At 41.4% G+C, this 25,863-nt stretch overlaps 1 protein-coding gene across 1 annotated transcript in view; it reads right to left on the bottom strand.

The window, feature by feature from the left end:
• uvrag (UV radiation resistance associated gene) overlaps positions 1 to 25,863 on the bottom strand; it is a 95,377-nt gene that overhangs the window by 8,903 nt on the left and 60,611 nt on the right. Inside the window, exon 14 of the mRNA XM_083985925.1 lies at positions 3,719 to 3,810. Within this exon, the coding sequence (XP_083842051.1) occupies positions 3,719 to 3,810 (92 nt within the window). The remainder of the gene's footprint in view (positions 1 to 3,718; positions 3,811 to 25,863) is intronic.

The following is a 25,863-nucleotide window of genomic DNA, read 5'->3' as shown; positions in this document are numbered from 1 at the left end:
GTTGAATCTGCCTGGCCAGGCGCTCTGCCACACCTTGTACGTAGCCCTGCTTCCAGGCACCGGAGTGGGATTAGGGCCCTGTGAACCTCTGCCAAGCCCTCAGTGGATGTGGAGCGGCAAATGGGAGCATGTTGAATGCGTTTGCTTTGATCTCAGCAGACTGTGCAGTTTACAAAGAATTGGTTTCTGGTACTGTCTCTGTCTCGCTCTGGGTAATAGATTCACCATTTTTCCGCTGTTTCTTATCCTTCAGCAAGATTTAAAAAAAAACAAAAAAAACCTATACTGCCCATTTTTCACCAGAGCTTGACTGTATACATTATGAAATGTTATGATGTGTTTCTGAGATGGTACTGTTTGGAAATGTATTAAGATATGATCAGCAGCTTGACAAGCATCTATAGTCCACTGTGCAAAATGGACAGACTTTATAATAAACTCCTTTGTCTCCTTTACGCACAAACTGCTTTTCCTCAATTTTCCATTTGTATCCTGTATAAAGCGATTCTGCGATACTCCTGCTGTGTGGGTCTCGGCCCTTTGGGAAAAGGGTCTCCCTGCAGACTGGATGAAAGCTGAATTAGTTCTTTATGGCGGGAGGAACCGCTTCCAAATCTGTTCTGGAAACAGTTCCCTTGGTCCCTATCCTTCATCATCCCTCTTTGGATACATGGAAGAAAGAAAGAGGTGGCAAGGAGGGATAGAGGAAGCAGATTAGCCTCTCTCACACAGTCTATAAGATAATTACCTGCAGATGCAACGCTGCCCTCTTATATATTCATATTTCATAAAGCTGGGTCCCAGTGCTGGAAACTGTATCTGAGTTTAGTCTTTTTCAAACAGGGAATGAAAGACTGGAACTGATATGGGAAGAGTATGGCCCAACAGTGTGTGAAGAAAATTTAGTGCGTGTCCTCTATATTGGAAGGGAATGTGAAATAGCCCCCTCCTCATCCTCACTGGAGACTTTAATTTAGGCTGACGCTGCAGTGTGAATGGTGTTATGATGGAAGGTATTACAACTGTGACTCATCTTAAGCGTTATCACATTGTATCAAATTTTGTTTTTTTAACTGTGTTTATTATTGTAACCATGCAGTGGTTTAGTTTTCTCGGTTTTTGTAGCCTACCTAAAATGATCTAAACCTAACCTTGTGATTGTTGGTGTTGATCATTTGACACTTTTCAATTACACTCTGCATTGTCTAAATGAAACCATTTTACAAATAGATAACTAACATTGTCCCCATTACTGTACATCACTATACATTTTACTTTTGAAACAGTTTCCAGCCTTTCTGCTAAGAAAAGCCAAATGGCTGCGTCATATCATAAATAATTTAGAGTGATGTCAGTCAAACTCCTAACTAACCTTCATTTCTAAATGTTGAATTATACATCTAAGTTATTGCTAACTGCACTGCCTCAGCAGTAAAGCCGTATATCACATGACAATATGAATGACTGATGTAAGTGTGTGTTTTCTGCTGAGTGTTGTTTCAGCCCGCTGATCTGAGGTCTGTATCAGCAGCACAGAGCACTTTTGTACCCGTCCCTGTGGTCTCATTGTCACACAGGAGTGTGTTTGTGGGCAAGCCACTGTGGAACGGTTACACTTCCACCCCCACTTCTTAAAAATGTCCATGCTTGTGTACACATGTGCATAGACACACACAGCTTCAGGGTTTAGCGGGCCCATGCTTTCATCTCATCTATCTTTGGGCCCTTCCACTTCCCATTAAGGAGGAGGGGGGCGATGGAGGGCTGATTTGGGAGCTCAGCCTTTTCATGGCTTCTTTCCTTTCAAAACAAAAGATTATTCAATTAATGTGTGTAATACACATTTTCCCCTTTGCTGACCCTGGGAGGGGAGTGGAGATCAAAGACAGCCCTCTCTCTCTTTTTTAGGACAGTGGAGCTGAGGCCTGATGTCGACCAACTCTCAGGTTTTAGTGGAGGGTTACTCACAGGGCACAAGACTGTAGAAGGAGCGAGGCAGAGATCTGAGCATTCCTTCAAACTGGGACAAAGTGACTGCTGCAAATCTCATTAACAACGGCTCCTCTTTCCAAATGTGGAGGATGATGCTCAGAGGTGGTGCATCATTACAAAGGTCTTTCAACTTTTACCTGAGAGAATCACACGATCTCAGACAATATTCTGTTTTACTATTCTGTGACAGACCGACGTCCCATATTATTATCTGTATCCATATACAATACTATCCTTATTCCGTTATACAGAGGTTGCAGTCAGGACTTGGAGAAGCTGGAACAATCTGCCTGAGGAAATCAGGTCAGCTGAGTCTGTGACTTCCTTTAAGTCTTTTCTTAAAACATACTTTTATCAGACAGCTTTTCCTGGATTTCCTGTCGTTTGACCTTCCTTTGAACTGTTTTTACATCTTTTAAAATACCTCTGTTGTACCTTTATTTTATAGACCTAATTGGTTTATAACTTCAATGATAATTGTATGTGTTGTAATGTATGTTTCAGTTTGCTGCATTTGTCAAGTGGATTGTGAAAAAATTGCTAATAATCTATGTGAACAATCAGAAAGAGATTGCAACACAATAAATAAAGTTGTCCATGTGCTCTATACATATTACTATACATGTACTGTAAAACATGCATTATTTTGCCCTTTTTTCCCCCGCTCAGATTTATGTCACCAATATCTGTTGATCATTAAGACTGACTTAGTAAAAGTACAAAATAAAAATGTGAGCTAAAAACTTTGACTAATCGGTAACACATTATAATAAGTACACACATTACGCATTAGTTAAGCATTAATAAATACTGAATTCTTCATTTATAACGCATGAATACTCATTTGTATGTAGTTTATAAACACAGTTAGTGCTTATCAATTAGTAAAACATTTTTACTGTGTTTATAGTAATATTCATGTGTTATAAATTATGAATTCAGTATGTAATGCTTAAAGCAGAAGTGAGTGATATATTTGTGTTAATATAAGTCTTAAATAGTTATATCTTCCGACAGCAATCACTTACATAGAGTGTTTGGTCTGAAACACGGGTCTCTCAGTCCCTCTGCTCTGCTCTGAGCCGAAGAGAAAACATTTATCGTATCCTACAGTTTTTATCCAATGAGGAGAGAGAACGGCATGCAGGGCTGTGTGTGCAGCCAAGGAACGCCGTGAATGTGGTGACGTAGCGACGAGGACTGTTATGGTGCGTTCAAGGAAACTCGTATTTTTCCGACCGTGAAGTGGTACCAGTTCGATCTGGTACGAGTTCACCGGTCGGAAGTTACGAGTGGCCGTTATAGTGACTTTCACCGGTAAAACAGGTCGGAAAAACACGAGTGGGTTGCCTGGAACGCTACAAAGTCGTAAGTTGTGACTTGAAGCTGTAATTTACGATTTCAAAAGCCTGCCTGGAACGCAGCATTAGCGAAAACGACCGGATCACTCACTTCTGCTTTAACTAATGCTTAATAGTGTGTACTTATTACAAAGTGTTACCAATCTCTCCTGAGCCAGCTCTCTCCCAGTCTAAATTATATACGTCTACACAGACATAATGCTAAATTGTACTGTAGGTTTTATTTTACTGACAAGCGATTTGTTCTGTTGAAAATAAAAAAACTCTGTAATTTCACGTATCTCTTAGGCTTCAGTGACTTGAAATGAGGTGTGTGATATCTAATAATGTTGGTGGTGGTGGTGTTGTGTGTTTGTGGCTCTTACCAGCGGACCAGCAGCCCGTGCTCCAGGAAGTTCTTCAGGTTGGGTAGTGTCTGCTGCAGGTCCGGGGTGGTCAAGCCATGTTGATATCTCAGCTGCAAGAAAAAATAGAGGCACTCATTAACTCTCAAACAACACACAACATCATAACGAGCTGTATGTCCGATCCAGTGTGTGGCGAACCAGCGCTTCTGCACATGCTGTTAAGACACAAATGTACATTCTTTATGTTAACATGTAGCGTAGAGAAGAAAGAAATAGAACCTAAAGAAGAGGTATGAAGTCTGCATAGTTTCAGCATGACACATTTCTATTCTCACCATCTGACTATTACTCATCTGGACACAGTTTCATCCCTCCCTGATACCAGGCAGGCATGTGCACTAACACATAAAGTGTGCTGAAAGACAGGGGGTGAGATATGGTTGACAAGTAAAACAAAACTTGCTGTTAAAACACCTGAATGAGGGGCACGGAGCGCACATTAGAACCCTTATTTAATTCTCCTGTAATCTCTCCCTCGATCTGTCTTCTGTCTTCAGCAGAGCCACTTCTAAATTTGGCCTTGAATGTTCCTCCTGTGCCACAACGCTTTATTTCAAGATAGAATCAAATCCTGTGGAGGAAAAAAAAAAAAAAAAAAAAAAATACACGTCGGACGGCCACCTTGAAACTCCAGCTCTGGTGCCAGACACATCTCCTCCAACAGTTGAGCGATGTCACAGCGAGCCGCCTCTTGTCCTGAAGAGTTTATTTAACCTATATTACTGAACAGCAGAGGAGCATCAGGCCGCACGTCCAGCGTTATATCTCCCAGGCCGCTCTGTCACACACACTGCCTGCTCCAGCTGACATCTGTTTTGTTTCCACTTGGGTGCCAAGACAACCACACTACTTTTTACACACACACACACAGTTGTGGTAAAAGGATGAGGTACTGCACATGACTCTGACACACCACTCACCGTGAGTAACTTGTTGCTCATTCATATATGACCACATAATGGATGAGCGGTACGGTAATAAAGGAATTACAGAGAAATAAATGGTTTAGCCTGGAAGGTCAAAGGTCACATGTCCTTTTTTTTTTTTTTTTTTTTTAGTCTAGAGTTGAGTTTGGTTTTACACTTTCGGAGACAAATTGTTTTCAGGGTATCAGCAGCACTACAATCACATCCATACCACTTTTCTTGTGACAGATGTTGTAATATTCAGTCAAGGCATACTGTAGCTGCAGCACATAGTGGCTCTTGTAAGGTTTGATTAATGGCCAGAGGAGTGGCATATAAGCATTAACACGAAAGGTCATGCTGACAGAGTACACACAGGCCACATGTGCATGTGTGTCAAATTTCTACTCAACATAAAAATGGCTAAATCCCTCTTCGTCTGAACAGCTGCCAGAACCATGTATAAACTGTATGGTATGAATGGTTCGGTATGTGTGGAACATGTACCAATGTGTTCAGTGTTCCAGTCTGTTGTTTGTGATCCGGCCTCAAATGGTCCGTGTCTGTTCGGGGAGTTAAAGAAACAACAGTTCTGACAATATCAGAGGAGGGTTTTTTTTTTTTTTTTTTTTTTTATCAAAAGCAGCTCAGACTGGGGGAGTCGGACAAGGGGAAGGGTGTCGCCTTGAAACCCAGCTGGTGATGGAGTGGTCCAAAACCTACGAGAACAACACAGAGATCCATTCATGGCTCAGAGCAGACCTCAGGGTCTGACCAAATGACGGCACTACGCTGTCCACAAGGGCCGGCTGAACGGAATTGGGTTTGAAACAGTAGGCCAAGATCAATAACACCACCAGTTTAGAAACAGAGAGAGCATAGCAACACCGGGCAGGAGGGCTTGCTTGTTCTGCGGCCAGACGCTAAAAAAAGGAAAATCCCAATCTCATGGATATCTTAGAGAGTCACGGTCTAGAAAATACGAGTTAGAGACCATGAATCAGATATCAGGGAAGAATAAACACTATAGCCGGAGCGGAGGTGCACGGTATTCGTTGGGTGTAGTGTGCAGTGCACTTTTCTTTGTTACTCAGGAGGCATGACAAAGTGGTATATCTTAAATCCCATTACTGAGCCCTGCAGTGTGTGTAACAAACAAGTGTGTGTCTGTTAGGAGTCCTATGTCAAATTACATGCCCATATATCTCAATGTGTGTGGGAGCGATATAGAAAGCATGAGTATGCATTACTATGTGTCTCCTATTGTTTTTTCTTGCCAAGCATGCAGGATAAAGAAAGTGGATATGGGTGCAGACATGAGAGTGATGGCTGACGTCACCGGCTTGCTCCGAGCGAACTTCATTACCATGAAGCTCGTTGTGTGTGGGGGATTAAAAAATAGGAGGATGTTACTAGAAGCACATGTGTAGATGGCGATGCTTTATATTTCTGAGAGTCCAAGGCTTCTTCTTCATAATGTATGCCTGCAACAAGCCAACACACAGGAATCCAATTCCAGCTGCAGACACGTTCGTTCACTCAGGGCTTTTGTCCATGCAGTGTCTGCCAGAGTGGGCACCAACAACACTTGAGCTAAGTGTCAGGTTGGCAGCCACCAGCGCCGGCCGGCCGGGCGACTGCAGCTTCACACTGTCTTTGTAATGATGAGGTGCGGCTTAACGCGTTCAGACAGGTCGGGAGACGGAATACTGCAACCCCACGGCTGACCCAGCGCTCAGCCAGCCAGACTCAGACTCTATCTATATTCATAAACTGGTCTGGCCCTCCCTGGTGGAAACCGCATTAAGTTTCTCCTCAGAGTGCACTGAATGTGTATATATGTATGCGAGTTCCTCATGAACTTAGTCCTGGGAAAGGCATATAGTATTTTCAATGCTGGGTGTCGAGTGCGCAAACATCGCCCCCCCCTTCCTTCCCTCCCTCCCTTCTTTGCCGCTCGCCAGAGACAAACAGAAAAACATTAGTGACCCGGCGGCCGTGTCATCTGGGGGGAAAAGAAAACAGGGAATCTTGTAAAAAGAGACAGAAACGCAGGAGGCAGCTTAATGACACGAAGCTGGGTGTCATTTCCAATCGTTGCACCACGAAAGCTCTGGCTGATAGAAACAAACAGCTGAGAGTGAAGGTTTTATATCCTAGTCTGTGAACCCAAACTGTTGCATATCACAGAAATAAAAAAAATACTGCATTGTTTCTAACCCAAAACCAATAAAATGAGCATCTTGGAAAATTTTGGTCCAAAAAAACCAAAAGAAAAACAGACTCTGAGTGTTTCTATGTCAACAGCTCCAGAACCAGATCATACCGATTGCTCAGAATCAGTTCACTTGAGACAGCTTGTCATTCCCAGTTTCCCTTTCACACGTCCTGGTGGTGAATGAATGCTGGTGGACTTCGTTGCGTGCTGCTTCTGCGTATATGTGTATGGCAGAGCGCTCTGGAGCTAGCTGGCCACGGGGTTCTTTGTAATGGGACTAACCAGACCGTGGTGAGAAATTCCCAGGATCCATTGAAGACGGCTGTAAGGCGAGAGCACCTATGTGGGGAAGGGGAGGGGGGCCGGGGGGGCGACTGGGGGCCCCCACTGTGGCTCTTTCACATGATGACATAGTGAAACAGATCTGGCCAGGTCTCCTCATCATCGCTCACACCTTTGTGTCTGGACACTCCCTTCGCTGTTCACCTTGTCAACACACACACACACACACACACACACACACACACACCGCTCAGGACTTTACGGCCCTACAAAGGCAATCTGTAAAAATGCCAAACTGAGAAAAAACAGCTTTTTGTGTTTTTCATTGTCAGGTTTAAGCATCAAATTATGAATAACTACCTACCTAAGTCTATAATTGATTAGATAAAGGTGGACTGAATTAAATGTATTTTGTAGTTTGTCTTTCTGACCAACTTTGCCCATTTTATGGCATATTTTGTGACCAATTTTGACAGTTTTATGGCAGATACTGCACCTTTGCCCTGGTTTTGGTGCAGATGCTGCACTTTGCCTTGGTTTTACTCCAATGGAATTATAGAGTAAACTAGAGAATGCATTTCCTGAAGGAATTACGGGTGAATGCTGAAAGCTGGAAGCTGAATGAGCTGAATAAATTGTTGAAACAATGCTGAATTAAGTGAAGAAATTGCTGAACCAATCTTGAAGAGATGAAACATCGGTTTTACTCCAATGGAATTATAGAGTAAATCATAGAACGTAGGGAGTACAGTACTCTTTGCAGATACTGCACTTTGCCTTGGTATTAGCTACAGATACTGCACTTTGCCTTGGTTTCACAGTGCTTTTATGGATGGACAGCAAAATAAAAAGCCCAATAACTCGGGAAATCTTAGCAGTACCAATATCAAATTCTACCAGATTGAAGAGAATATGCCACACTTTTGATTGGTCAAAAAAAAGAAAAAATGCAGATACTGCACTTTGCCTTTGTAGGGCAGTTTAGAGAGACTCTGCAGCGTGTGTAGTAGTGGTATGACTGTAGGGTTTGGTATGAGCGTATAGTATATGTGTGAGTGTGAGAGTTTGAAGGATGAGGGTAACTGACCCATCACATCAGAGGTTCCTGGGGCTCTTCCTTATCCATCACAAAAGATAAAGTAACAACCCAAGGAATGCAGCATGTGTATACAACCGCCGGCCCGGCCTGCCAATCCACTGGAGCCGCGACCACACGTAAACACACTCGGGACTGACGAGAGCTGGCGGGATCCAGTCCGTTTACAGTACACGCCACCCATCGTTTGACAGAACCTGCTTGTTTGCCCTGAGCTCTGTGCAGCGGCTAAACAAACACGGCCCGGCTTATGCCACATATTACTGTTTCCCTGAGTTTGTCAGTACTAATCACCTTCAGATCGGACCTCGAGTGTGGGCGGCGGGCTACGGAGAATTTTGAGGTTGATTGCTGATGATGTGGTGTCGGCGGGTGGCCCAGGTAACAAAGCATATAAGACACCCCCCACCATCCCTCCCCTCTTCCACATCTTTTATGAGATCACTGTAGAAGGTGCTTGTCAGTGCTACATCTCAACAGTTCAACGCTTTGCACATTATTAGCATCACTTGACAGGAGTTTTTTTTTTTTTTTTCCATTGTCAGTGGAGACCGGAGGAAATTTGGGAGACCGGATATTTTCATCAAGAGCGATGCTCTTCATGTGTCAAGAGGTTAAAAGTCTCCAAATCAAACTGCATCACGGACAATTACCCAGTGATTTATAATCAGCAAGCTGTTGTCCACCGAGGTAAAAATAGATTTTTTTTTTTACATAGTAGGCTACGTAGGTTTTACATATTCCCCGGGGAAGATAATCAGGGAGCTCATTAGGTCATATGACAGCTGACCAGGTGTTCCTCCCTCCAACGTCCCTCTGGTCAGACTGTGGACCGGATAGTTCAGCAGAGACCATGAGGTTAATACAGACGTTTGTCTCCATACATACAATTCAAAAGTAGAGGAGTGGAGCTGTGGCAGATTACCTGCCAGTGGCAATAATTCAGGGCTCTGATGACTTATTCATGAAGATCTTACATATACTAGTTAATGCAGAATGTAAAAACTTACATACAGAGTAGGCTACATAATATAAGAGTTGAATGATAGTAAACTCATTTTTACAGCATGAGAATTGTGTGGTCTCTGTTTGTCTTTTATTATATTTTTATATTTCTTAGTGTTTTATCTGATATTATGTTTTTCTTAGTGCTTTTATATGCTTTTAATTTACTGTATTTTAACTTTAACTTTGTTGTGCAGCACTTTATTGTTTTTAAAACGTGCTATATAAATAAAGTGGATTGGACTGTGTGTATCAATTTCTTACAGTGTAATGAAGCAGTTCACTTCTGTCATCCTTTCAGCTGATCCTGCCAGTAAACGCTATGACGCAAACATGCTGTTAATTATTAAGGCAAAAACAAACAGTGTTTCAGTGACCTGTTTGCATAACAAGTGGTCATCACCAGTTTTTGAAAATCAAAGCACACACACACACACTACAGCACATGGTAGTTACAACAAAACCGTTGCTTGTTAACTATTAAAATCTGGCAGGTTATATTGTATTCCTATGAAATAGCCCCAAACTGTGTTAAGACGCTAATGAGCTGTAAATGCAGTAAATGTTTCATTCACATCTATGTGGACTGATGTGGGTGGTTCTATATACAGACCATTACTCAATGGTGTTAAAACATGTAATTCCAAGGGAGAAAAACAATAAAATGGTCAATAACCATGCGTTTCTTGGCTTGTGGGCGTCTTTAGTGTCCTCTGGAGTCGTTTGGCTGGAGCATGTAGACTATAGGCCCCACACGCAGTTTTGTTCATGATTAAGCCTAAGAAGATATTAACTCATTGCCAAGTCTTTGCATTTATGAGATTCCCTCACACTACCCTGCTGCAGGTGCAGTTTTACTCTTGCTTGTTGTGGTTGTCATTAAATTTGTGTGTCTATGTCCTTCTTTATTCCTCTCGTTATGCCTCTTTGCTTTCGTATAAGCAGCTCACACAGTGGCACATCGATCTAATTATTTTTTTGTTTTTTGTTTACGGCTCTGTGAGTCACACAAACGGCTCAGGAGCTTTTGATCAAAATCTTTTTTTTTTTTGTTTTTTCCCCGTTCGCCAACAAAGCTCGTACTGCCAACTACTCCAAGACTAGTCAAGCTTTGAGAAAATAAACACCCGTTCACCTCATTGGGCTGATATGGTGCAAAATGTCAGAACACTATATTTACATACTCAGAGATCTCCATGTAATCTCTTGTTTTGACGTTTCAATAAACAGTTCGACTCGTCCAGTAGAATTACGACATTGGCGTTGTCTTTTGTGGCCGAGCTGCTAAGCCAGACCTCATAACTTTTTGTGTTATACAGTACATTTATTTTAACTCAGAACCTACAATGGAATATATCTAAACTATACTTGACCATCACATTAAACCCGGGGGTTGGAAACAATATTTTTTTTTCTTCTTTTTTGGGGGGGATTTCTCACCTCATGGTTGAACCAGAAAACTTTCTCTGTTGAAGTGTTTGCCACATTGATCGATGGTAAAAGAAAAATAAAAGAAAATGTTTTTGCTACAAAATTTCCCGATTGGTGCTAAACCAGCGAAAAAATACACCTCAGGGGCATGATAATGATGATTTATAATTTGGCTAAGTTTGTCTACTAACCTCTGGCAGCAACAGGAGATACAAATAAACAATTTTAAAAACCCTTAAAGTCAAAGGCTGCCAATTTAGATATTTACTGAATCATCTACCAAGGCGCATGAAAGAAAAACAGTAATTTGAAGGGTGAGAATTTGAGAGTAAGAAATAAATATGAAACTTCTTCCTGGAACCATCAATGGTGTAAACAGCATAGAAACATGGTGTAATATTGTACTTTCTTGTCTCAGCATCTCCTTCTTCTTCTTTTTTTTTTCTTCTTCAAGAACTTCATTTGATTTATATCAAACATATTCCCCCCACTGAGAAGCTCTGTCTAGCTCACTGGTGGATTTGAAATGGTTGATTATATTTGTTACAGTGTGGCGCTTCCATGATTCTGCCCATCTGGTTTATCCTGGGCACATAATGAAACTCGCTCTGTGCAGCCTTCACTCATCCGCTAAATAAATTACACTGAAATGTTGAGCAGGATGCACACAAAATGGCTACAGATGGGAACTTGAATATATGAGAGCAATATATACATTTTAGTTTTTTTTTAAACTTTATATTTGATGTGTATTTGCTGTACATTTGTCCTTTGCCTTTATCTGCGGACCTGCTGTTTTTAGGCTTTACATTTGCCGCTCTGTATTGGACGGTGGTGGGTAAAACCTCACATGGTGATTGGGTAAAACCTCACATGGTGCAAAGGATATTCAAAACCTCAACAATCATGTGGTACAGCGTGGAATATGAAATCCAACTTGATTAATCACCGCAGCCTTTCATGTGTCTCAATAAATATACAGAGCAGGGCTCAACAGTTGTTTGAGTCTGGCTGGAGTCATATAATTCATTCACAGCAGAAACTCACTTCCCTTCAACGCGAACAGTTTTCTGGCCTTGACTGTGTGCCACGGTCATCATCATCATCATCCAGGCTTCAAACCAAGCTGGGAATCAGGATTCATAAACACCACAGCCGCTTGCTTACCACAGAAAATATCTTCCCACATATTTAGCGTGAAGAATTTCTGCTGTCTCATACTTGTCCTCTACGGATGATTTTCCATTTTCCATGCTAAATTTTGAGTTAAAATTACAATTACTTATGCGATTCTGCTTAGTTACATTAGATTTAGATCCTATGAATGGGTAGAAAATGCCACAATGAAATGCTGATACTTCGGCGTAATGGGCAGAGCAATGTTGTAATGGTTAGAGAAATTATTGCTCATCCAAATGGCCTGGCCTCAAGCTTTCCAAAGGGCAAACAAAAAGAGAGAAGGATCAACAAAGTATCACATTATTACTGCTTCTATGTCTGGAGTTTATTTTCATAAAAATGTTCCAAGGAAGTGAGACTCACAGAAGCAGCTACATAGAAACTCCCTAAGATCAAATATTCGGAGAAACTAAAAGAGGAGAGCTGAAGTGTGCTGTAGTTACACGAGCTTTCCGCTGCCACACAACATCTCCTTTTTCCACCGATTGTGATTGTAGAGATGTTGGATAAGTCATTATCAGATTTTATGTCAATATCAAATGTTGACCAGTCGATAAAATGTTCCTGTTCATTCCAGAAATTAATCAACATGGGAGATAAATAAGAAAAACTGATGTCAGCTATCTATGGTTTTGAAATAATAAATGACAGTTAAACTCACTAATTAAATCGATAATGATAACACAACAAAAACCTGCCCTATAGTTTGTTTATGATGGATTTTAAATTCAAACAGAGAGAGATTTTTTTTTTTTCCAGACATGAGCCTTCAGTAAAAAATAACACTCTCCGGTTGTTGCAATCAAACCTCATTCTTCTACTGAGCAATGTAAACAAGGAAGTGCATGAGCAACAGTCAGAATATTAGGCTTATACGGGAAAAGAAATGTTTCATATGATGATGTGTTGGCCGGCCACATCGGAGATCAAACGTGTTTATACCTGATCTGAACTGAGGGGGCGGGAGGTCACTCTTGGTTTATTGTAGTTGGACCAAGAATGAAAAAACAGGGCTGGAGAGAGAAGTGCAATCCCTGGTTCCTTTCTCACCTCCATACAGCTGGCCAATCACAGCGTGAAGCAGCTGTGAATGTTTCCGAAGGTATTCAAACATCCAACAAGCACTTCAGGGTATACTGGCCCCTTAAGACAACTGAAATACAGCGAACTGTTAACAGCTATTTGATGTAACAGGGACTGTTTCTGTGTTGAATGAAAGTCATGGGTTAATAATTTATGACTTATCAGCCGCTGCCATCTTAAGGCCTTAACTTTATAACTGATCTACCGCACATTAAATTCATCACCCGCAAACACAAGAATGTGGGCAAGATAAAATGAAAATGTCTTTTTGAAAAGGTGTCATTTGCTTTTTTTCTTCCAAGCTGGAGAGAAAGGTCTAAAAGTCTGAAATGAGGATTGAATGCTGGTCGGTCATTTTGTGCTACAGGCCAGAAAACAAAACAATAATAAAAAAACTTTGCAACTTTGACATTGAAGGAGAGCTCAGTCAATTTTAAACAACAAAATCTGTCTACAGATGTTGGGGATGTATAGTGAATGAGCTGTGTGAAGTCTGATAAATATCCTCAAGTCATGTCTGTTGAGTCAGTGTAGGTTGGACCATAAAATAAAAGATGTATAAAAAATAAAATGAGGGTTAGGGAGCAGTAAACTAGGTACCCTGCTCCTGATCTCTGATTGGCCTGCTAGTATCACACACCTGAAACTCAAATGGTCAAGATACATTATGGGAAATGTAGGCACCATGTTTTGACAAGAAGTAATACTTCATGGAATAAAAATTACTTTTTATCCCCTTTAAATGAATAAAAATGACTTTTTATTTATTTTAAATTAGTAAAAATGACTTTTTATCCCATTTAAAGGAATAAAAATGACTTTTTATCCATTTTAAAAGGAATACAAATGACTTATTATTTCTTTTAAATGAATAAAAATGACTTTTTATCCCTTTTAAAGGAATACAAATTGTGAGTTATTGTTGTTGTAGGAGCACAATGGTAAAATCAGTGGAGCAACCTTTGGGTCGTCTTAAAGAGTCCACTCAAGATGTGCAACACCTAAAACCTTTCACTTTCATAAACACATCCACACCTCTGGAAGATTAGATAATATATAGAAGAGAAGTATGTTTAAGATTAATGTGTTTGACTAACTTATTGACTTTAGCAGCGACCTTATCACAGAAAGATGTTTAAGAACCAAAGCAAACCTGATGCTCAAGTGTCCATGGGAACTGCCCGACTGCGCAGCTCATACGGTCCTACTATGTTCAAGAACTTCCTCAACAGGTGAAACGTAATATTCTTTCTACTTCCTGTCTCTGTTGCCATTTCAAAAAAGCGTGTAATAAAACAGTTTTTATTATTGCACACTCAAAGTTCTTCCACTTCATTTAACATCCTTTAACTCGGCTCGCTTTCTCCTCTCGCTCTCCCTGCTCTCTCCCCTCTCTCTCTCTCTGTGTCTCTTCCACGCTGTGGTAATGTAATACAGGTGTGGTGTACTCACTGCTCCCAAGTCCAATTCTAAAGCAGCCCTAATTCAAACCAGATTCCTCTGTCGCATTACTTGTTGTTACACTTTGCTGAGTATCATATTGCCGCCAAATTCAGTCAACAGATTTACATAATTACGGGAAAGGCTGTGTGAGATGAATAGGAAATTCAGTTATAGGGAGACCACCGGTGACCAGAGACCAATGTTAGTCTCCTTTGACCCCAATCACAGCGGGGAGGGTTGGAGGTGGGTACTGCCATGCCCACAGTCTTAAAGGGATAGTTCACCCAAAATTCAAATTTCACTCATTATCTACTCACCCTCATGTCGACTAAGAGCTGTGAGAATTTTCAGAGTCCTCCGTGCCTTCTCTGAGTTACACGGGGGTCCGTGCAGCAGTATTTGTCCATATAATGGTTGTCAATGGATACCAACTTTCTTCGTCCAAAAAGACACACCAAAAAACATCCAAATACCTCCATACTGCTCGTCTGTAATGTCCCTCTTGTATTGAAGCCCCGACATGAGAAATTGTTCTGAAAAAAATTAAATAAGTCTATATTTTAAGCTTGTTTGTAGCAGAAGCTCCCAGTGTCTCGGTTCACTGCTCTTCCTGCGTCGGAAACAATTTCTCATGTCGGGGCTTCAATACAAGAGGGACATTAGAGACGAGCACTATGGAGGTATTTGGATGTTTTTTGGTGTGTCTTTTTGGACGAAGAAAGTTGGTATCCATTGACAACCATTATATGGATAAATACTGCTGCACGGACCCCCCCCCGTAACTCAGAGAAGGAACGGAGGACTCTGAAGATTCTCACAGCTCTTAGTCAACATGAGGGTGAGTAGATAATGAGTGAAATTTGAATTTTGGGTGAACTATCCCTTTAATGAGATCCCTTCATGATGTGGTTATTTAGTCTGTGGATGTGCTGGTCAACCAGGAGGCGAGCTGTGAGCGTTGTGTGCTACACTGACATCTATTGGAAGAGCCACCAGCGTGGATATCGCTCTGCTCCTCGGGGGCTAATGACGCTCGCCACTGTAACACTGGAGCCAAGCTCAGTAACCTAACCCCCCACACAGGCTGACCCTGTTTGTGAGGTCAACTTCCTGTTGGCAGTATATTGACATGCAGGACCGTCATCAATGGCAGCTCTCACAAGAACTCGGGGTTTCTTGATGAGGCATATTCGGAGAATATGCTAATTCACTACTTTGTAGTTCCAAATTCAAAGCATACGTTTGTGGTCTGAACAGCAAATGATGCCAAACAGTGACGGGCACAAGATGTGTGGGTGCGGGTGAATGGAGGGAAACGGAGGCGAGGTTTGGCTCGGCACTGGTCTAGTGTCGTCTTTTTTTTTTAACCATGGAAAGATAAACTAATGGGGAAAGTGTTCCTGAACAAACACAACAAACTTTGCCCTAGTTGTAGGCAGCATACCTTCTAAACAGCACTGCCAAATATAGTCCTTAAAACATAATTTCAATTTCAACCAGAGTCTGATCGCACTCATTTTATTATTTGGAATAAAAGTGTTGTGGTATTTTACAAGGGAAACCTTTTTTTTTATATGTTTGTTGTGTTTCCACAAGGCCCCTAGGAAAATAGTGGGCAAGAGAGGAGCGGATGAATATATGGTTTGTGGGCAGGTGTCTATCCTGGCCTCGTGTTGCCCACAATTCCTCTCTAGTTCCACTGCTTGTGAATGGGCATATTATTTTCTTTCCTCTCCACTTTGCGGATGGCTTTACGACTGAGATTTTCTATTAGTATTACCACTGGATTGGAAGTGACAGGGAGAGCCTGGGCTGGCAAACCTATGTACATTCTTCCTCATCTGTCTGAGTTACCAGCTTTCAGATGTATTTCTCTGAAAGCCATGGTTGCTGAGAGCTACTTATCCAAAATGCCTGCTTATTTTAAATGTCTGTTTTAACAAGCTAGAAGTGTGAGAGAGTGAACAATAAGAAGAAATGAAGAATGGATAATAACTGACGTGGGACTCAGTCTGGTTGTTGCTCGCTTATTGCTCACGACACAGAAATAGAAAACATTTGCAAGAGGCAAATAACATTATGAACCTCTCCCAGCTTACAGTGCTTCACAGAAACAGTTTGTCAAATATGAATACAGCCTTGATGACAGTAAAATGACCACGTCTCGCCTACAGTACAACTCACTGGCCAACTACATGGCCTATCAAAACAGTAACCAAAGAGCCTCAGATTAAAGCTCAGACTTCCAATATTTCACAGAGTTCAAAGGGATTTTCGGTCAGATCCCGCTGCTATTCTACCAGGGCAAAATATGTAGCATCAAACTGCTGCGTGGAGGAATTCAGGCTGGTGAGGATGACGGTGAAAACGGGAGAGAGTGAGGTCTTTCATATAGCCACATGGAGGACTTAGCTACGCGTATCACATGGAAGATATGTGTTTCATTGACTGCACAGGCTGTGTGTACAGTATGGCAGATTTGTAAAAGGTTTTTTGATTTTGTGTGTGTCAGCGTAAATGCTTGTTTGCGAGTGAGCCAGATAGGGCCATCAGGAGAGGGTTACGAACATATTAAGTATTAGCAGGGATTCCAGTCGTAAGCCAACAGATCAACTATTCCTGAGCTCTGGCAGAATAGATCTGAGATTGCGGTCAGCTTTTCAAGAGCCACTGGCAAAGACAAAGTCCATATCATGTTTCAAAAACAAGGCTTACATGAGAATGTTAGAAAGAAAAAGTACAATGTTTATGAAATATGGTATAACTGATAGTTGATCTTATAGACGCACTTAAAAGCAGTACAGGCCAAACTGTGTAAACCTGAACTGAGAGATTAGTGCTGAGGAAAGTCACTATGCAGTGTAAAACTGTTGAGATTTGCTCTAAAAGCAAAAAAAGGGGAAATAATATTAATAATAAAAGCAATGACTCACTTGAAAGACACACTCAATACAATACACTCCCCACATCCAGTCATAGACTTTTATCAGTTTGCTCGGAAATAAAAAATCAGTAAAATACCTCACGTGTGTTCAGCAGATACAGTGGTGCACGAAAAAGATTTTTTTATAGGGATGAAAATTCAAAAGCAGCATAATGGTACGATAAACAGAAGACATTTTTTTTTTAAAAGCCGTGGCTCTCCTTTTCATTGGCTCCCAGTATCAAATTAAAACCTGCCACGGTATGCAAAGAGTATAGGCCGTGTCCGGTTTACTTTGGAGAGCCTGGAGCATTCTCTGGTCATCTGGGTTTGTTCAACTATGACCCTGCACAGTGTTAAGGATGTTAAAACTTTTTTTGCACTGCCAATGGGCGGCTGTGCTTGGAATTTTAACAGTCATACACAAATACAGAAGGATTTTCTCATAATGAAGGGTTGATTAAAATCAGGGACTGGTTTTTGCAATCCAAAAATGGTGGATTTCAGAGACACAATCATCTGTATACAATATTTAATTCTGCCTCTGAAGCAATATAACAAAAATAAAATTGAGGCCAAAAAACCCCATGTGATGTGTTCCCTGTATTATGTATTTAAAATGAGTAAATGAGGTTTAATCTGTGATTTGGCGGAATGATTGAAGTTCATAACGTCGTCAGACTGAGCGACTGTTCAGAGTTCAAAATCCCCAAAACACATGTTAGGTGTATTTATGAAGATCCACCAATGTTCCTCACTCTTACCCCAAAACAGGCACAGCTATAAAAAATAAAATAAAATAAAATAAATAAAAACATCAATAGCTGCTTGGATTTGAAAAAAAAATGGGACTTGGACTTGAACAGAAAGACAGAGACAGAGTGATGAAAAAGAGACAAATGGCTATTGTGTGGTCAAGTTTTTTTCTTTTTTTTTTTCCCACCACACTTTTGGAGGCCAAGTATGTAAACTGTTCCATTAATCTCAGCGTGGGGGAAAAGAGTGTGAGGTTTAATGTGTGGTTTCAAACTTTCTAATGAGCTGGATGCAGGCCACCGCTGAATTGAAGTGAAGGTTTAAGTGAAAATACGGGGTCAATCTGGCTCTGGTGCAACAGCCAATTCATAAAAGCAACCACTTACAAAAAGAATTTGCAGTGGTGTATAATCCGTCCACTCAACAAAACTGTTAAAAAGTAAGACTGCAAAAAAAAAAAAAAAAAAAATCTATCAACTGCATTAGTGAAATATTACTAAATAAAACTAAAGTCATGTGAAATTACACATAGCCAAAAAACCAAACAACTGTTCACACTGCACATCTCATCAGTTGGATTTATTGATCATAACTCTAAAGGCTACAGACTTCCAATAGCTGCAGACTGGCCGGGGTTGTCAGGTGGAGAGAGCCTTGTCAACAGGGATGGAGGAGGAGATTTATGATATTGCTGCTGGCAGGTGAACTTCTCTGGCTGCCTGGTTTTCAGAGCCACGGGATGGAGCAATACTCTCCTTTTTCTCAGGAATAAGCCTTGTGCTCCCAACTGTTTCACTGACTGTTGTAATGGTTTTGCGAGTCTCAGGCTCCAAACACATAAAGCCAAACACATGTGCTGACATAATTTAATTACGGCATGTGCATTTGTGTTTATATTTGTAGTTGGATGCATACTTATGCAGGGTGCAGTCTCTGTGGACAGCATCATAATTGCTCTGAAAAGCACAAGCCCAACAACTTGGCTGAGACATGTTTTAAAATGGGTCAGTTTCCATGGGGACAGCGAGACTATTGGCAATAATTTGTCCACTAAAACTTAAGAGATGGCCGCTTGGCGTCATATTGGGCAAGTAACAACCTGGGGTGTAGCAACAAATAAAACTGTTGAGATGCAATCACACAATCTAAATATATGAAACAAGCTTAATTATGACTGGAAATAAACTTTGAACACATAGAAATCTAACAACTATCTCACTAAAATTAAACTAGATATTTATTTATTTATCATATTTCATAAATTGGCAAAATTCCCAGGGCATTATGGTTATATTGATACTCCATATCATTAAGTGTGTTTTAGTAAGGATGCATTTGCCCCAAGACCACACGATGAAAGTAACATTTTTATGCAATTTAATATTGTGGAAATTTAAAAGTTATTTGTATTTAAAGAAGCAGCTTACACTCATTATTTTTAAAGAAAAAAAAAAAAAAAAACCTAACCTCTCCTTTTTAACTTGAGCCGGTGTTTATTTAACAGCTGCTTTCATTAGCCTCTTAGCCCCTTTTCTCCAATAACCATAAAACGATTACGTGTCCTCTGGGGCAACAGGCCGGGGCTCATCACAGATGCCTCATTAATAATAAGAAAGCTGCGTCTGGATGGCAGAGCTGATGACACGACAGCGAGGACACCCCGCCCAGATCGTCTCCTCCTGGCGGGGTAATGGAAGATGACATCAGGGGATGATACGCAGACAACAGCCTAATGAGGTGAGACTTGTTTTGATGGAGAGAAGTGTTGGAGTGTTTGATGTTCAGAGAGAAAAGACTAATGCAGAGATTTTCTTGACAAAACAAAATTAGGAGAAAGAGACTTTAGCTCTCCTAACTTGATGATGAGTGCCACTGAAAGGACTCTGTGGTCCGCAGCCGCTGTGTTAATTCAGATAAAAAGCTGCCGATTGGCCAGAGCCAAAGGGCTGTAATCGAATCCACATGGAAGCAGGAACGGCAGTGGAGAGGGGGACTAACAGAGCCAGCATGGCTGATATTTTTTCAAATACTGACCAGATGGGGCCAGCATTGTTTTATCCTAAGAGCTGTTTAATGTCATTGAGCTGCAATAAGCCCTGAGCTCATGATGGAATACCTCCACTCCCAAACACCCATATGACAGCACACAGGGTTTGATGAATTAACAAGAAAAACAAGTTTTTCTAAACTTGCTCACATAAAATATACTAGGTCTCTGCCCTCTCCGTTCTTCTGACAGGTTGGTGGGGGCCCAAGGAGCTAAGCTCGGCCAGCCAAAAAAAGCCCACAAGCAGAGAGAGACATTATTGTTTCAGTCCTGGGCCAGTTTACTGTGACTTTACCAAGTCAAAAACACAATGGACCTTCAAAACTTTTGATTTTAGCCCTGTAATTTCAGTATACTATGACATAACAACGATCAGTGGGGGAAGTACAGTGAAGAAAATGTTGCAATGTACGGTACTGTCTGCTGTGGTTTTCTCTTTGCTCTTATCTACTGAGCAGTTAATATCTATTATTAGGTATTGCCACGTAGACATGACTGTTCAACTGGAGGTGAGAAAGAGGAGTCATCTATAACTGAAAAGGACTGGGAAGGAGGAAAGCCTCGGTACTGAAGCAGTGGTATACTGTTTCATGTAGTAAGACAACAGGAGAAACAGACTCCAAACAAACAGGCCTAGGTTACAAATTCCACCCAGCTGGAAACTGCAGACGCACTATTAAGTAAATGATGGAGCAGAGCAGCCAACACTTTCCAAACACCCAGAATCACAGCAAAACCTCTCGTTTGCCAGTAAAAATCCACAGTCTGACCTGTGGGAACGAGATATTCTAAGGATATGATCACACCATGATTACCTTGATTGATTATAAAAGAGGAAACATAAAAGCAAATAACACGTGTCACTTAATCTATCATCTCTGGATCTTAAGCTGTTCATTCCGATGTTATGAGATAAACTATACCAACAGTATTGACCCCCCTCCCCCCACCCCCACTCTGTCCAATGACGTCTGCGGCATCATCAATCTCAGCAAATAACATAACATTTTGTCTGCACTTGATTCCCTTTAGACACAACATTGGTCAAGATTTAAATGACCAACAAAAAAAAAAGGAATAGTTTTGCAGACACCAAATTTTTCTCCATATCACTCAGTCATTCTCGCTCCTGTCGACACAGACACACACACAAACACACAGACGCAGGATTAACATTTACTTTTACCCTTATATTTAGTGGAACTAGCTCCTCTGGTACCTCTTTGTGGTGATGGACAAACCTGGAACTACCAACCACAAAATGTGGAAATTCAATTAGACGAATTTAAGTGTTTCATAAAGTCATAGGTGGTTGTCCAGAGGAATTCCCATAAAACCCTGGCGCTCAGGCATAATCGCAGCACACTGATGGCCTCACTGCACACACATACACACACATACACACACACCCAAAACTGGAAACCACACAGCAGTGACATACACTTACAACTGCGGTCTGAGACCTGCGTATAGATCGCAACTTCTGGCCAACGGCAAAGTAGAGAGAGCTGACAGACTACAAACACCACTCTCCTCCTCATTGTGCTGCTCTCGTCTCCTGCACCAATTTCACTCTTCTCTCTCTTATTACCCAACACTGAACCTGAGGCCGGGGTGTTTGAGGTTCAGATGCACTGTTTTCCACACACAAACAGTATATGGTAAATATCTGTTTGTGGAAAAAGAGCTCCTATTTCTGGTATAGTAAAAAAAAAAAAAGGGTTCCACCAACAACTTTCCCTGGCCAATAAGTGGCACTGGATGCATGTTGTAGCTAACAACACAACACTGTGATGGAAAACAGGGACCACACAGTACGGCTATGGAAACCCATAAGCGTACAGAGGTGTACGTTAGGGCCTGGGTTGGGTTAATAGATACTGTAGCTTGAACAAGAACTTTCGGTGCACCACAGGACGACTAAACCACCGGGAGCTTTATTTTTTCCTACAAGCCGTCTCCTTTCAGAGCAGACACAAATCTTACCTAGATGCAGTTCCTCCACATCCGTTCTCCCTCTATTGAAATAGTGCAGCAAAGGTGGTCAAGACTCTGCTGCCAAATCTCCTGCTCATATCAGCCAAGACACACAGACCATAGGTTACTCCCTTGTCATGTCGAAAAACATTTATCGGATCAGTTAGGTTACAACATGGCAGCAGTAATTGCCACTAATTCTTGCTTATTATGAAAACATACAAAAACTCAAATTCGAGGATTAATGTGGAAAAAAAACAGGATAACTCACCAATAATCTGCATTACGTAATACTACATACACACCTAATATCATAATAACAGAGACAGTGTCCGTCCAATACACACAACGTAGAATCCAAATTGGAAAACAGCACTGTAGACTTCAAACTACAACATTTTGACAGATCTAATCACAAGTCCAGCTCCATGAGAACAGCAGCTTCCATCTTCTCTCCTTCCTCTTTGCATCAATCATCACAGACGGCCATCGGCCTACTGTCTCCGCTCATGTCTGTCTGTTAACAATCTCACAATACAACCCGCGCCGCTCTCGGTTTAACCCTCTTACAAGCTGCCAAAAATAATTTCTTGCTGTAAATGTGATAAATAAAGGCCACTAATGGAGTGCTTTTTACTGTCAGCGGAGCAGAGAGATCTTGTTAGAAGTGGCACCTTAATGGCATTTAAATGCAAAACATTTTCAGACAAAAGTTATCCCCTGTTAGATGTAAGGGATGATTATTCAACATTTGTACAGCATGTGGCCATGTGGGGAATGACGCTCGGAGCGTACAGATTCAGGCTATTCTTCACCAGGCTAAAGCAAAAACAGACACGTTTATGGCTTGGCCGAAAGAGAGAACTTCACTTGGTACCTCATTTCTTCATCCCTCTTTCCTGTTAAGGGTGAAAGTGAGGTATATTACGTTGGCTTGGTTGCTGCATATTCTGGTGCCTGTCGTGCCCGTTATGCGTTTTATCATATCAATCCCTGTAAAATAGAAAACGGATGTGGCTGTTATGGAAGGATGAAGACAATGAGTGGCAGCAGGCGGTTGAAATGGCTTGATTGCTTCCAGGCCCCGGTCTGTCTTTAGGGTAAAGAAGATGGTGGCAGAGTTCAGGTAAACAAACATCGTACGTCGGGCTGCAGTTTGATTCCCACTGAACACTGAAGAGTCTGTTTGTTGAGATGAGGGATGAGGTTTTTTTTTTTTTGTTGCAGCAGAGGCGGCTGGACAGAAGAATGACTGCAGTTGTTCAGGGGGGATATTGGAGATGTAATCGCCTGTTTTTCTTCCTTTTTGTTTTCAGGAATGTTCTCTGGAACGCACCGAGAATTGAGTCACGAACCACAACCCTCAGCTGGACAAGGAGAGAAAGACCAACAGGCTTCTGAGGGAAACCTGGAATAGTTCTGTCTAAAAATGTTCCAATTCTCAGAAAGATCCTGCTGAGACACGGGCCCGATGATACAGTTTCTGCTCTCATTCAAGGCGATTCAAGTGATGGGGAAGTGAAACATACTGCAGATATGTCCTGGTAGAGCAGAGCGTTTTCTCATGGGAACGATGCCTTGGAGTTCAAATGATGAATCCTTGTCTGCTCTTTGTTTCCACTCATAAAAGACTGTTAAGTAGCTTTGGGATTTTGGTTTAGACACAATGTAGCTATCACTCTTGTCTCACTGAATCAGGTTTTATACAGTACTGTAAAAAAGAAATATAACGGGAAAGGGAATTTAACAAATTGACCGTAGAAAGTTATGTTTGCATTCACGGGATCCAGCGTCTGTCATGACAGGATAAGAAGGAAGTACACATTTTGATCACCTACGTTGCACAATCACTCATTGTTCGCAGCGACGTCGTCTGATTCACAGGCTTTGTGGACTGACAGAGAATAAACACACAACTGCTTACAGGAATGTCAACTGTGGAAAAACTGAGTCCATGTGCAAATATGGTACGCCCTTTGTTTCACTATAGGGACTCTTTTCACAAAACCCAGTTGTAGGCCCTGTACCATCTCCAACATCCGTGTAAAAGGAAGTAAGGAAATAGCTGGAGATAGCTTTCAGTGGGGAATTTTAACAGTCTTGACAACTTAGTCTGAGGTGGAGGGGAGTTATGAGGTGGAAGGGACCTGTGTAATGTTCACTTTTTGTATGACTTTTGCTTGGGTCATATGGTTTTTATCGAAAACACAATCACATGAGCTAATGGCTGCAAAGGGCTAAGCCAAGAAGACTATGCATCTCTTTAGACTTGGTCAGAGAGAAGCGAAGAACAGAAGGAAGGGCCTAGAAGTTTGTAAGGCAGTAATGTGAACTACATGAATGAGAAAGGAGAAAAGGAGGTGAATCATGGTGAGTGAGTTTGCTTGCTGTCTCACTCACTCACCAAAACCTGATGACATTACTGTGTATTTCCATATTCATTTTTCTTTCTTTTTTTCTAAGGTTGCAAACACAGACTGTTCTCCAGCAGCCAGCTCACTTTTTATGTGCAGATCAGTCAGAGTTTTTGTTTAACAGTGGTGGAAAAAAATATTTGTCTTGTTGTATTTTGTCCAAACCAACAAGGTCTGCTTGTAAGTTTGAGATTAGCGAAGGCAACATTTTTACAATTTGGGTCAAGAGGCCTGAGGATCAGATGACATTTTACCACAACAACCAAGTCAAAATGTGACACGGGGACGTTTTGTTGTTTAACCTTTGGGTTTTTTAATTATTATTTTGAGATGTTAAACACACCATAACCGGCCAAAAACATGTCAAGACTGAGTAATGTACAAAGCATCTGTGAAACGCTACACTACTTTGACCACTTCCACGAGTAAATCATCACCCTGTTTGCTATTATTGTCACTTTTAAGCAAAGGTTATTCTTGGTAGAGTACCTACAACCTTTCCAAGCAGCTTCCCTATATGAACACACTAACCACTAAACACAGTAGGCTCCCCCATGAGTCATAGCCATGTTTTATGGAGCCACAATTGCCGCTTTTAATGGCATTAGGCACTCTGACGTATGCTCCAGACCACCAGTATGGCACCGTGCCCGCAGATCATGGTGTGAAATTGCCCAGAGACTTGGGAGGTGAGAGACGGCGAGCAGCTTTTCCCCAGTAGAAAGAACTAAAGGTGAACCCAGAAGTGACCTGATTGAGCCACAACAGATTTACTGACTTTTAATTCCCCAATACTTGGTTTCCTGTTCCTGAGGACCACAGAATATGATACACTGAGCTTAGTGACTGAGAACTAATTGTTATGCCTACCCCCTTTCCACATGCCTGTTTCACAACAATGTACTGTAGCCCAGTGGATAACACTGGGGCTAGGTAAATGCAGCGCATGGCCTGACTCCAGACCAAAAGGCTGCTGGTTTTCCTTTGGAGTCAGCTCCACAGACTTAGATAATCTGTCTCAGTGGATGGAGAAATGGTAACAACATTTAACATGTACAAACCTCACACAATGTGCAATTCAGGCCTAACATACCTGTGGTCAACTACTTCGAGGAACAGTAACAAGGCAGATGCCATTCACTTAATAACTAAGCTGAGAAATTCAAATTACATTTTATGTAAATTTGCGTTTTGGTATCGGTTCAACTGGGACCGAAGAGAAAGTATGCATGTTAACGAATATGGCAACATCTCCACACAGACATGACTGACTCACTCAGGCGTAGCGGATTTTGCAATTTTGTGATTGCACAAGAAATAAGGAGTTGAACAATGTCTGGACCG

This window comes from Trachurus trachurus (assembly GCF_905171665.1).
Source record: "Trachurus trachurus genome assembly, chromosome: 14".
NCBI classification, from domain to species: domain Eukaryota; kingdom Metazoa; phylum Chordata; class Actinopteri; order Carangiformes; family Carangidae; genus Trachurus; species Trachurus trachurus.
The sequence above is the reverse complement of the archived record's forward strand: the minus strand, read 5'-3'. Positions and strand labels throughout refer to the sequence as shown.